Source organism: Glycine max, chromosome 10 (genome assembly GCF_000004515.6).
Source record: "Glycine max cultivar Williams 82 chromosome 10, Glycine_max_v4.0, whole genome shotgun sequence".
Taxonomy (NCBI): domain Eukaryota; kingdom Viridiplantae; phylum Streptophyta; class Magnoliopsida; order Fabales; family Fabaceae; genus Glycine; species Glycine max.
Genome location: NC_038246.2, coordinates 50981701 through 50995518, shown reverse-complemented (window position 1 = coordinate 50995518; position 13818 = coordinate 50981701). Strand labels below are relative to the sequence as shown.

At 30.9% G+C, this 13818-nt stretch overlaps 2 protein-coding genes across 2 annotated transcripts; one reads left to right on the top strand and one right to left on the bottom strand.

Annotated features, from left to right (window-relative positions):
* Positions 1-1644: 1644 nt before the first annotated feature.
* LOC100820337 (COBW domain-containing protein 1) lies at positions 1645-4842 on the bottom strand. Its single transcript, XM_003536727.5, has 10 exons — positions 4398-4842; positions 4240-4305; positions 3963-4143; positions 3657-3853; positions 3354-3404; positions 3170-3261; positions 2572-2699; positions 2346-2437; positions 2088-2192; positions 1645-1927 (listed from the first exon to the last, which is right to left on the bottom strand). The coding sequence occupies exons 1-10, from the start codon at positions 4686-4688 to the stop codon at positions 1790-1792; spliced, it is 1341 nt and encodes a 446-aa protein (XP_003536775.1). The 5' UTR covers positions 4689-4842; the 3' UTR covers positions 1645-1789.
* A 4389-nt stretch (positions 4843-9231) lies between these two features.
* On the top strand, positions 9232-12438 carry DHAR1 (DHAR class glutathione S-transferase). The gene is made up of 6 exons (NM_001255313.2): positions 9232-9396; positions 9480-9570; positions 9663-9806; positions 10259-10376; positions 10466-10606; positions 12200-12438. The coding sequence occupies exons 1-6, from the start codon at positions 9339-9341 to the stop codon at positions 12287-12289; spliced, it is 642 nt and encodes a 213-aa protein (NP_001242242.2). The 5' UTR covers positions 9232-9338; the 3' UTR covers positions 12290-12438.
* Positions 12439-13818: the final 1380 nt, after the last annotated feature.

Sequence of the window (13818 nt, the reverse complement as noted above, 5' to 3'; positions counted from 1 at the left end):
ATAATGAATTAACAACACAATAAAATAGTCAAATACATAACCATTTAGTCTATATCCTCACTGTCCATAGTAGAAGAAAACAAGAAAAGAACACTCAGCATTCATTCACATTTCACCATAATGTACAATGTCTGAAGTCCAAAACATTAACACTGAAACAATGCATAATTTATTAAAATTTAAAATGAAGTGGCATAATTGACTTAGAGGTAACTTAAGTTTAAAAGTTGCTTCTAACATTGATAGCCCTCACAAAATTTCTTCATGGATGCATCTATGTAGCACATCACAATTTGAAAATTTTCAGGATTAGGACACACTTCACGATTAGTGGTATGAAAAACCAGATCACCAAAGAGGGGTTAACGACAGCATCCCGCACGTATAATTGTTCATTTTTATATATCTAAAACAAAGAAAAAAAAAAAGGAAAGGTATCAAGAGATCAGATAAATGGACCTAGCAGTTTTAACAATACTATTGATTTGAGTTTCTCCACAAACCACTCCCAATAAGACAACATTTTACCAAGAACTGAACAAATATCTAGAAGTCCATATGCTTATTCTTCTTCCCTTTCTTCTGAGAAAGCACCAACATGTTTATCCCCATCTTTCAGATCTATGACAAATGTGAGCACAAATATAACTGCGGCGTTATCAAATGATTCCGCAATATCATTATTTCAGAAAGACAACATAACTAACTCCATAAACGAAGAGTGTTGGGTGAAAACAAAATGATGCTAAGACCAGTGTGCCTAATGAGAATCAAGATTCTCATACACCAATTCCAGAAGCTACATCAGTATCTGAAATCAACAATTTATTCCTTCAAAGCCATGCCTCATATAGTTCTATGGTATGTGACTAAATTGTGAAATTGAAATTGAAAATGCAAGCCAGATATAGAGCTACTGCAGGCTAGATAAGAAATTGAAAATGCGCCAATTGTAAAGAATGATCCAAAACTTTATGCTCCCTTTTATCAATAAATTTCCATGTTCAAGAGTTATTAATATACAGTAAAATCTGCTTGCAGGGTTTTACACTGCAGAAGCTCATGTTTGGCTCCCCCACGGTGATCAATGACCAGTTAAGTGAAGTACATGAACTGGGTTCTGTTGTGGTAATTGGAACTTGGTAGGGCACAAGGGTTCTACATAGCTAGCTCCTTGGTTTTAGCCAGAGCATTGTGATGGACTGTGTCACCACACTCCCAAGTTGCCGTCATTGGTGGGACTGATAAGTACGAGAATGTTATGGGATACGATGTACTTCTGAAGGAGGACCAGCACACCCCAGATGAACTCGACACCATACATTTCACTGTAGTGTTAGTTTGCTTGTGATTGATTGGTGTATGAAATTCTGTATGGTGTTTAAAAGTATAAAAATAAATAATTAGAAGGGAACTTTTATAGTCATGACATCGAAAAGTGAATATAATATTAATAGCTTGAATTTATTCATGCTGTCATTAATTTTGATTAAGGTCCTTGATTTGTACATGTTCGATGTTCTCGATTGAATTTTCTTAACAAAGTTAAAGCTCTTAAAACAAAACTTGACTATTCGAAACCACCACAAAAAATCGTTAAAACTAACGCAATCACATTTGAAGCCACATGAAAGACTGAAGGTATTCTAGAAATGGAACATTTTTTCCACTAAATATGCAGTCGATCAGTATAGAGTTCTACATGGAATATAGGCACACTCGTATATCTTCAACGTGTATCATTGGCCGAAAGAGATATAATTAAAGCACTGTAGTGAACTTCTTAGTATCATAGTAAACAGGCCTTGAATCCCTTTTCCAATTCCTTAGCATCCAAGTTTTTCCCTATGAATACAATTTTGTTTACCCTTGGTTCATCTGGCCCCCACAACCTTTCAGGTGAACCTTGAAATATGTCATGAACTCCCTGTTACAGAAAAAACTATGTTTAATTCTACGAAACTGAACATAAACAATGATAGTCAGAATCGATGTGGGCAAAGGAGAGAAAATGTTCACCTGATTGATGGATAATAACAAACAATAAATAGACGAGACGTGGAAATTTTTAAGGAATTTAAACTTACCTGAAAGACAAATCTCTCGTTCATTCCTTGAACAGACAGAAGGCCCTTCATCCTATAAATGTCTTCACTACGATCAAGCAACAAGGTGCCAAGCCACATGTTAGCCTGAAAAAGGTAGCCTTTTAGTATGCAAATGCCAACATTGACTTTTTAGTTTTTACATGTACATAAACATCTGGAATAAAAGGCATTCCCGAAGCATCCAAATGGAAAAGAGAAATTGATACACTTAGCATTAAGTATATGTCAATGTCTAACCTTCTCAAGGTCTAAGCTTCCTTCACAAACTATGCTGACAGATGAAACACCAGGATCGTGACTATGATCATGAGAGTGATGATCATGGTGTTCTGTACACAAAACAATAATTTTTATTCCCAACAACAGAATGAATTGAGAAGCAACCAGTGCATTGTGACTCGTGCTACAAACAAGAACAAAATGGCATTCAAACAGCTCTGACTCGAGGCAAAATAATAGGTACCATGCTTGTGGTCATGGGAATGATCATGGTCATGGTGGTGATGATCATGGTCATGGTGCTCATGCTCATGGTCATGGCTGTGGTCATGATCTTCTTTTGCACCTTCATCATTAATGGCATTCTCAATCCTTGTAGAAGATCAATAAAACACATCATTTATGTATGAAGATTTGGAAAGTTAATGATAATATTGAAGCAGAAAATTTGAAATATCCATGCAAGGTTATTGGATTACAAAGCACTGAAGCAAGAAATTTGAGGAGGGTAAAGGAATGTGAGTACTACTACTATGAGCATTGTCACCATAGAGGACAAGAATTAATACCAACAGTTCTCAAAGATATATTTCTATGGACTATGAATAGTAGACAAATAAAAATAATTTCAGTATAAATGGTCAACTACAAAAATGAGGATAATATCATTATAAAAGACCAAGATATATTAGAGCAGTTTATATATGAAAGGGTATAGTCATGCAGGAACCATATGATCAATAAGAAACTACTTGTGCGGCGAAGAAGAAAGCCTGAAGTTAGATTGCCTTTTTCTTAAACAATTCAAATCCAGGAAATAGGAAACAAGAACAAAAAGCTACCTCTCCAAATCAAAGCCCCCAATGCCAAGAACATAATCCAAGTTAACTTTTCCATACTCTGTCCGCTTTAAGTTAGCCAAGCTGTTTATTTTCTGAATTAAAACACTGCCAGGTTCATATGGAGCTCAAAATAATGAAATAAAAATTAAACTCTTAGATAGAATAGGAAGAGAAAGACACCAACCCTTATCCGCTGGACCAAAGAAGCAATGTCTGATTCACCAACTAGGTCAGTCTGGTGCAAGATAGACAAAAGAATATTAGCCTACTGTTTCAGGTATAAAGAAAGAAAGTATTCATTTTATGAATAAGTCAACATCGAATATATGGAAAGACAAGGCTGACCATACTACAATAAAAATAATATATCCATCAGTTGGCTGACTAGTTACCAAGTCATAACTGATATGCCTTGTAAATAATCCAAATGTTTCATTTCCACAGCAGAACTAAATTCATTCTACCACAAGGATGAATCACTGAATACCTTATTTACAATTATACGATCCGCATATGCAATCTGTTCCACAGCCTCATTGACCACACCTTTTGGCTTAACCTCATCAAGATGAAAACCAGCATGCTTCGCATCAACCAGAGTAACAACACCATCCAATTTGACATCATTAAAAATATTTTCCTCTGCATAAAAGGTCTGGATTATTGGTGCAGGATTTGCCAAACCTGTTAAGTACAAACAACAAAACAAGTCGGTCACACTAAGCACAACCATAACAACTTACAGGGAGGTCTATCATATCTATATTAAACAAGAATAAAGTCTGGCAGTTACCTGTAGTCTCAATAACAATATGGTCAAATTTTCCTTTCTTCTTTGCGACTAATTCGGAAATCATTCTGACAAGGTCACCCCTGACAGTGCAGCAAAGGCAGCCATTGTTCAACATCATAATATCTTCGGCACCAGCAGTTTTCGCAGCAACCAAAGAACCATCTATATCAATTTCACCAAACTACAAACAATACAGGGAGTAAGCACTAAGCAACACATTGACATTCAAATTCACATAACCACGCAATTGCGCGAATTCCACAACATACATACATACCTCATTCTCAATAACCGCAATTTTCTTTCCATGTTCCGCGGTCAGAATATGGTTCAGCAGTGTCGTCTGGGCAGTTAATCAATTCAGTGCAACGAAAAAAACATTTCAGCCGCGAACTTTCTTTGAATGAGAAAAAAAGGGGAAATAGAAATGGATACCTTGCCGGAGCCGAGAAAGCCGGTGATGATGGTTGCCGGTATGCGATTGTCGGGAGGAATGACGGTGGAAACGTCGGAATCCTCGGATTGAGGAGGTGCAGTGGTGGCGGAGGTAACGAAGAAGCGGCGAGAGGGTCGGAGAGGAAATGTTAGCGATCGGGAATGAGTGGTTGTTCTGCGTAGAAGAGGGAGAAGAGTGGTTTGGAGTGAGAGAGTGAAGGGTTTGGGATTGTGATAAGCGAGGCCGAGGAAGCTGGATGCTACCTCCGTTGTGAACGTTAAAGAGGACATGTTAGTGAAGATAGCAAGTTGAAGATGAAGATGAAAAGGAGTCACAGACAGGGTTTAGATTTTTATCGGATTCTACTATGCGTATTGGGCTTAAAACAAAAACCATGGAACAAGATTCGGCTCTTGCTAAATACACCTCTTGTGTGCTAAGTAAGCCCCCCTTTCTACTCATTTAATGCTTTTTTGTAGGTATACTATATGCAGAGTAATGTGTGGGGTCCGCTTTGTCTATCTGGTAGGGGTAGGTATTCACTTAAATGCAATTTAAAGGGAATATATGAATATGAATATCCAAAAAATGAAATAATTGTCATAATTTCCCAACGTGTGGTGGAGCTTAGGACGCATCTTTTTACATTAATACTGAGGACCTTTATCTTTAAAAGAACGAAGGATTTTTCCTTTTTTGTGTCAGTATTTTAACTTATAGTGGCCCCGCATCATATATGTGAAACTCATGCTATGTGGCTAATCAGGCGTCTCATGGAATTTGTGGAATCTCAAAGTAACAATTACATCATGATTATGTTAATGGGAGAAATCTAATTAGCAAATATTTATTTAAATTAATTTAAATATATAAATAATATATATTTTTTATACAGTGACTCAATAATAAATTATCATATATATTGAAATCATTGACTTTTGTATTAGTTATTTAAATAATATTTAAGAGCAATTTTAATTAGTTGAATGTTAAAAAAATGCACTTTTTTGTTACAGTAGAAAAATAGTGATAATATGTGAAAATTAAATACACTTTATATTAGTGTCAACTTTTTTGTTTTAGTTATCGTCCCTAAAAACTCTGCATTCTTGTCTTCATACAAGCAATTGTTTTATATTTGTGCCCTTATGTCTCTATTTTGTAACATTTTTATACCATAAAAAAACAAACAACAAGAATTAAAACATGAAAAATACTCATATAGAAACTAAAATATATAGTTTTTAGCTAGATATATGAACTAAAATGAAAAAAATGGGGCATGTATAAGAATTAATTAATTAAACCTTCACCAACCATGGAGTGAATTAACTAAAGTGAGTTATTTCAGTTTAGTTTATGTTCAGTAAAATTTAACTGAAGAAATAGTTGAAAGGTAAAAATTGACTAATAATTGAAAGTTAAAAAAACTAGTTTATTAAATTAAAAGTGTTTAATAAGATTAACCGGTGAAGTAACTTAAAAGTATAAAATGTAAAAAAAAAATCATGATTTATTTAAAAAAGATAATAAGAAAATCAATAAATATATCGAGGATAAGAGTGAAAAAAATATAAAAAATTAAAAAATAGAGTAAAAAAAAATGCTAGAAGTTACTGAGAATCTACCGAAGAAATTTGTTATCGAACAGTTAAATGAATTTTTCAACTAATAACAAAAGTTAAAAACTAATTAAAATGTCTTGTCACACAAAAAAATATAAGAGATCCGGAGGTAGGTTATGCAGATATGAGATTACACAATTGAAAATGACTTAAAAAAAATTAATTGGTATTACTTATATCAATAATCTATCTATCACATAAGAACTCCAACACTCTATAGTTAAGTGTGTTTGACTTGAGATAATTATAAAATGAATGACTTTTTCGAAAATTTCTCAAAAAATATTTAAATAAAGACAAAACACATAAAAAAATTTATGTTAATTTGTGAGATAAATCATTAATTTTGAAAATAAACATAAATAACTTTCGAGATCTCATAAAAAAATTACTATGAAAAATTCTAATCGATCAAGGAGAATTTTGTTAGTATTGTATTAGTTAAATGGAATATATCTATGCTTTGGTAGGGGAAAAAAATCTACCCCAAATTTAGTCTCTCATTTTTTTTTTTCTGTTACATAAGTGTTTCAAGTTTGGGCTCCCATGATCCCATCTTTACGTTACTTATAAAAATGCTGGGAATTAATGAATTATAATGGGCATATGATATTTTTTTTTTAAAAAAAGTCATTCAAGAAATAAAAAATCTATTTTCTTGTGTCTCGTTCTGAGGTATTCATATTTTATATAGACTTTACAAAATATTTTCTTGATAGAATTTTCACATTGCTTTCTTCGTGAAAAGAATATAAGTATATCACCAATCCTCATGGTTATTGTTATTAAGATTCTTTAAACATTAATACTTATGCGTTACATTAGTCAAATAAGATAAGTAATAAAAAATTTCATTTAAAAATTTTAAACTTTTCAAAAAGATTGATTAAATTAAAATACCTTCTCACTCTTTTTCCCACATAAATACCAGTTACAGTACTAATATAATAAATGCAAATGTGACTCTCCTAAAAAAATGCAAATGTGACCTATAATATGAATGTGGCCAAATTTACGACCATATTCATTCTTTTTGTTGGGAAGAATAAAAAGATACTATTACTATTAATAATTAATTGATGTCACTCAACATATTTTTTAAATTGATTAATTTAAAATACCTTCTCACTTTTTTTTACTCAACATAAATCAATATCTAAAATACAATTTTGTTCTTCATATTTTTTAAATTGAATATTTAGTTTTTATTTTGTTTTTTAATTGAAATATTATGTCTTTAAATTTTTAAAAAAATATGGAAAAGCTTGTTTCACGACTAATTTTTCTGGTCACAGGAATCGTTTTTTATTTGTGAATATAAAATGAGAATATTATTCCCGAATATTATTAAAAAATGTGTTTGGTTAACTATTAGAATAGATTCAGATTATTTTTTATATTTCCATAAATAAATGATTAATACATATGCATAGTCGAGTTATTTTTTTCGTGGGAATATATATTATAATTACTAAAACATCTTTATTACAAAAAATCTCTTACACTCATTATTTCTTCCCCATGTGTTCAATGATTATTATAATTGGAAAAAAAAGCAACAATTGTTTGTTAAAAGATGAGCATGGGAGGAAAAATAAAAATTATCATAAAATGTAGGAATGAAACTAACAATAAATTAAATTGCGAGAACATTAATTGGACAGTAATAAAATTTGTGGGATCATGCAAAAATAATGAGAGTAGTGGGGTAGTTGTTAGTAAGAGATTATATATGATTTTTTACTCATGAAGAGGTATTTTTATTTCATGTGAATAATTTTTTTTCACCTCCTTTATCCGGACTAAGCATTGGTAGAACGTGAGATTATGTTTTTTTTTTTCAAGAATAAAATATATTCATGATTAATTTTTATGACCTCATAACAAAAGTAAAATAATTGATTTTTCTGGTTTTTTATTTTTGGAAATAACTAAATAGTATGTGAAACAAATGTCCCCTATGATTTTATTTATTGTGATAAATTTCAAACATTATTTGTATGTTTTTTAATTACATTTTTTACAAATTAAATTTATCAACAATTAAATAATAAAAAAAGTATATTGTAAAAAAAAAACATTTGTCACATAACTAATAAATAAACACATATAAGTTAATATTAACGAGAATACAATCAATATTTAAAATTAGTCACGAGGATTAAAATTACGATTTTTTTTAATAAAAGATAAAATGTCTTAATTTAAAAAAGAAACTAAAACCATAAATTAAAAAAAAAAAGATTACATACTTTTAGAATAATGTTTTAGTATCCTAAAATTTTATATTAAATAATGACTTAAATATAAACATGTATTTGAAAAAATAGAATTATTTTTATTTTAGTCTCTTATTTTTTTTATTTTAGTCTTTATAAAATTTAATATTTTTAATTTTTTAGTTTCTATTATCAAGTAATACTATACTAATGACATGACCGTAACTTTTGCTGTCTAATGACTTGTCATGCGGTTTAGAAGTGGACAGTCACATGTAATATTTCTGTTTTTAATTATAATTTTATTTTTAGACATTTGTTTGTTCATTTTTAAAAAATTATTTTTTAATTTTTATATACATTAATTATTATTTTTTACACATTTTTACACAATTATTATCTCTTTAAATATTAATAAAAAACAATTAAATAATTAAAGAAAGAAGAAAAGAATAATATTAAAATTATAATATAATTAATTAACATATTTAATGTGATTAATCAGATTACTTATTTTTTTCTAAGGGTCATAAATAAATTAATTGAGAGAGTCTTATAAATAAACAATTTTGTAATAAACTGTATTTTTAAATTTCTCATAAACAAATTCATTAACTATTTTAAATATATAAAAATTTAAAAACACAATTACTGAAAAAAAAATTACACATACTGTGATAGCACTTTTTAATGAGGCGACAAATATTTGGGTTGTGAATTTATGTCATCGGTTAATATCAAACATTACTATTTTACAAAAAAAACTAAAACAAAAAACATTAAATTTTACAGCTACTAAAATTAAAAGAAATTTGTTGTGGATGTCCTAATGGGATTCTGACTAAATAGTCTGTCAGATTTTTTTAATGAATTTTTTAAAGAAAAATAATTATAAAAAATCGATAAATAAATGTACCAATAATATGTTTTAAAAAAAAATATTAAAATCACGTAACGCATTTAATTTAATTATTGGAAGATGTCAAGGCACGAACTTCTATAATAATAAGCTCCGACGACAGCAGATCATAAGCGCAGTTCGTTCCACGTTGTTGTCCGCTCTGTGGCTCTCTACATTTCATCATTCATCGGAAAAATGGCTCTCGAGGTTGCTGTTAAGGCTGCTGTTGGTGCTCCAAATGTTCTCGGAGATTGTATGTTTTTTACTTCCTCTTTTTTCTGTCGTAAAAAAATGTTTCTGGATTTTGATTGTTTTCGGTTTTGATTTTGTTTTTAGGTCCATTTTCCCAAAGGGTCCTCTTAACTTTAGAGGAGAAGAAAATCCCTTACAAACTCCACCTCATCGATCTCAGTAGTAAACCCGAATGGTATATTATGGTTGAACTTTAATGTGCCATTGTGTGTCTCTTCTTCCTCACTGCTCAGTGTAACATCAATTTTTGTTTTTGGTTATTGGTAGGTTTTTGGGTGTGAATCCCGAAGGGAAGGTGCCAGTGGTTCTTTTTGATGGCAAATGGGTGGCTGATTCTGATGTGATTGTGGGGATACTCGAGGAAAAGTACCCAGAACCCTCTCTCGTCACTCCTCCTGAATTTGCCTCCGTGTATGTTTCATCCATCAGCCTTTCTTTTTCTTATTTCAAGCTTTACTTTTTTTGCTGCCTGGAACATTTTTTATGGTGTTTCTTTTGTGTTTGACTTTAGTGTGTGTGTCTGTTTCAATGTTACATAGAACTGATTTTGACACTTGAACCGGTAGGGGCTCCCAGTGTTGTCACTATTGTTCACTTTAGGAAATATGTTTTTCAAGAGAATGTTGATTCATATACTCAGTTTTATTTGATGCACTATTTATATTACCCATAATCCTTTTTGAGTTTTTTGTCTTTTTTTGGGCGGTGAGTGGATTATGATTTGTGGTTACCTGAATAATTGAGAAGAAAAAGGGTACTTAACTTATACATTGCTGTCTCAATTTTTTCTTATAAAATATTATTTGAACTAAGTTGTTCTTAAGCACTGAATTTGAGTATACTCAATATGTTTACATTTGCAGGGGATCAAAGATATTTGGGTCTTTTGTGAGTTTTTTGAAGAGCAAGGATACAAACGATGGAACTGAGCAAACGTTGGTTGCTGAATTGAGTGCCTTGGATGAACATCTCAAGGCCCATGTATATAAAACAATCTTTTTTATTTGTTAATTCGTTACCTATTTGTAATGGTTAAATTGTCAATGCTAATATGCTGGAGGCATGGTCAGGGTCCATACATTGCTGGGGAGAAAGTCACTGCTGTTGATCTGAGTTTGGCACCCAAACTGTACCATCTTGTGGTAGCACTGAGTCACTTCAAGAATTGGAATATTCCAGAAAGTTTGACACATGTCCACAACTACACTAAGGTATGCGGTTGTTTTCTGCAATGCATGTATTCTTTTGAAACTATTTAGTTGTGTCTTTTGTATTGCCATTGATTAGTATTTGGTGATGAGAAAATTCTGTGGTCAAACTTGTCATGCCAATATGCATAAAATTTCTTCAAAATGACTGAAGTATCTATTATTTAATATGTCTTGTAGTCTCAATAATAAAGTGTCTGAAAAGAGAGACTAAAGTAAAAGAAGTAAATGCAATTGGAAAAGACTGGTCTTTGATTTAAGAAATTTTTTACTTGTTTACTTGAAAACCAGTCAACTCCTGATTGTGCATAGTAATTCTAAACAGAAAGCGTTTTCGTGGACATAAATACTATGCGACAGCCTACTGTGCTTAAAAAGCAATCTATTTATCTATTGTGAATTAACCCTGCATTGTGAATAAATCTCTAATAAGTGACTAAAGCCATGTGAGTTCACCTGATTTCCTTGGTCAATCAGGGAGTTCTTGCACAATAAAATGTTGTCAATTGATGATAACCTAAATCAATTATTTTCCTGAATTTTATCATTTATGTCATTTGGGTGTTCTGTGTGGCTATTTTTGGAGAACTATGTAGTCTGTCCATCATCATTCTCTTGTCAGTCTTGTGAACAAAGAAAATTGCTTCTACTGTTCACATGGTTCTTCTCTTAATTGTCCTTCTAATCATGTAAATGGAAATATCATCTTGCATGGAGTTTTTTTTTTTCTTCCCTTGCTGACAATTAGAGTATGTTTTATGTATATTATTCTTAATATGCTGCTATTAATAAATATTCATGCATGTCCTCTCATTATTGCCTTAATTTGAGATTAATTCCTCTTCTGTTCTGAGATGGTGATTGTATATAGCTGTATGTATATTGTCATCAACTTGGAGAGGCTATCGAACTAATTTCAATGTAGTATTTATTTGACTATTTTACAAGACAAAGCATTCAGAATACATTAATAAGTTCCATGTTTTGGTCATATTCCTCTTTATATTTCAAAGTTCTCTTGGGTTATTATTAGCTCTGTTCCTTTTACTTTAGGTTTAATAGTTCATCATCCTTGGTTATCACATAGTCATTGTGATATTGTATTGGTTTGATGCTGCCAATGTATTAAAAACTAAATTGATTGTTGAACTAATGAAGTCATTTGTTCATTATTCTCTAGTCCAACCATGGTTAAACCAGTGTTAGATAAATATGTTTGATATCATAAATAGATTAAGTAATAGACTCTTATAAAATCATAAGAAATCAAGTTAGGTTAAACTAAAATTAATGTAAAATTATCATATTATATGTCTACTTGGTTGAATTGTAGTTTTGAATGGCTTTGGACCAATTCTAATGGTTTTCCACTAGCTGTTTCTCTGGTTGGTTAGTTTTTTCTGGTTGAATGGAGCTGAAAATTATGAATTCTAATTCCATATCATCAACTTCTTGGGTGCTTTGTGAATTTTCAATTCCTACAACTGAAATCTTTTTGCAATTGATAAGGAAAAGGATCTAATTGCTGGTTTGAAAGTTGAGTAGTATGGCTGTCGACGATTTAGTTGGTTAATGAACAATTATTTTCTGTTACAGCTGCTCTTCTCCCGGGAGTCATTTGAGAAAACAAAGCCTCCAAAGGTAGAATATGTTATTAGTGGATGGGCGCCTAAGGTGAATGCTTGAAGTAATTCTAAATTATGAGATATCTGAACATCAGATATGTAATGTACTGTGACTGAACCTTGTTAAGAATAGGATGGCGAACTCATGATGTTTTTCAAGAGTATTGTTCCCCTTTTAATAATAAACATGTAGTTTGTTGGTGTGTTTATTGGTGATGTAACAATAGTTGTCACTAGTAGTAGTGTTTTAGATTTTAATGTCGGAAAAAGATCCTCCCAAATTAAAAAAAAAAAAAAAACTGGATAAAATGTCAGTTGTTGCTTACTTGATAAATTTAACTTATAAAGAATTAAAAAAATGTATTAATGGTAAGGATCTCAAACTGGACACTCAAGTTTTTTCCAACTGGAGAGAATTCGTGTTTGTTCTATCGAATTGTCTGGCTGAGACATGAATAAATTTGTAACTATTGAAAAAGCTTTAGATGTGACATCTTCATTGTTGCAGAATGAAGTGAGGATTTTGCGATTCGAAACCCAACAAACATAATGCTCAAATTTAACGTGTACTTAAGCATCAAGAATGCTCAGTCCCTACAATGTTACTAAACTCCACCGGTTCTGTCTTCATCTCCCAAGTGACTTGTGTCTGGATAACATGCAAGCATTAAATCTGATGGTTCCAAGAGAATACAATATGGAGTCTCCAACGTTTTAGACCATGGTAAGTAGAAATTAAGAACTACGGATAGATGTGGTCTCCTCAAGTGATGTTTCTTTCTTGAACTTCTTATGATTTTTCTATGTTTGAAAAATATAATTATAATTATACCAAATCATACTAACATAGAGCTTATTTGTTTTATGCGTTTTTCATTTTCCCATGCACGTAGAACGGGAATTCAATTCTCACAAAGACTTCATATTCAATAAAAATAAACTTTTATATTCACAGAGAATGAAAGAATACATATTCAACATTCACAAAAAATTCAATAAAAATAACATGCTAATAATCATTTTCATCAGGCTCAGATTGCCTTTAAAATAATAAATTTGCCTAATTTGTCTCCTCTAAAATGAAAAAGTAATGATATCTTAATTTTGATTTGAAATTTAAGAAATATTTTGATTTAATTTAATAATAAATATATTATTTTAATATTTAAAATAAATGGAAAGTATTTATTTTATATAAAATTTATAAATTAAAAAAAGATTATGAAGCTTGTGTACCACTATAATTTCACGTATTATATTATTTTTTAAATATAATTTTACTATAGATTAAAATATTTTATGTTGACTATTAATTTCATTTTAGATTGTTTTGATTTCATTATAGTTTTGTCTAATTTAAATAATCAAAATTCATTATTGATTTGAGCACCGACACGCGCGGGAAATGTCGCGTGGCCCCAACAAACACCTTTTGGCAGGTTTCTGAGTTTGTGTGGCTTCAACTCGCTCCCCACTCTTCCCACTTCTCACCATCGCTAATTTTTTAATGTTCAGTGTTTTTGTTTTGCGTCAATTTATTTATAGCTTTGCAAATCTAAAAGAAAAAATGAACTCATCCTTGTTGCCACC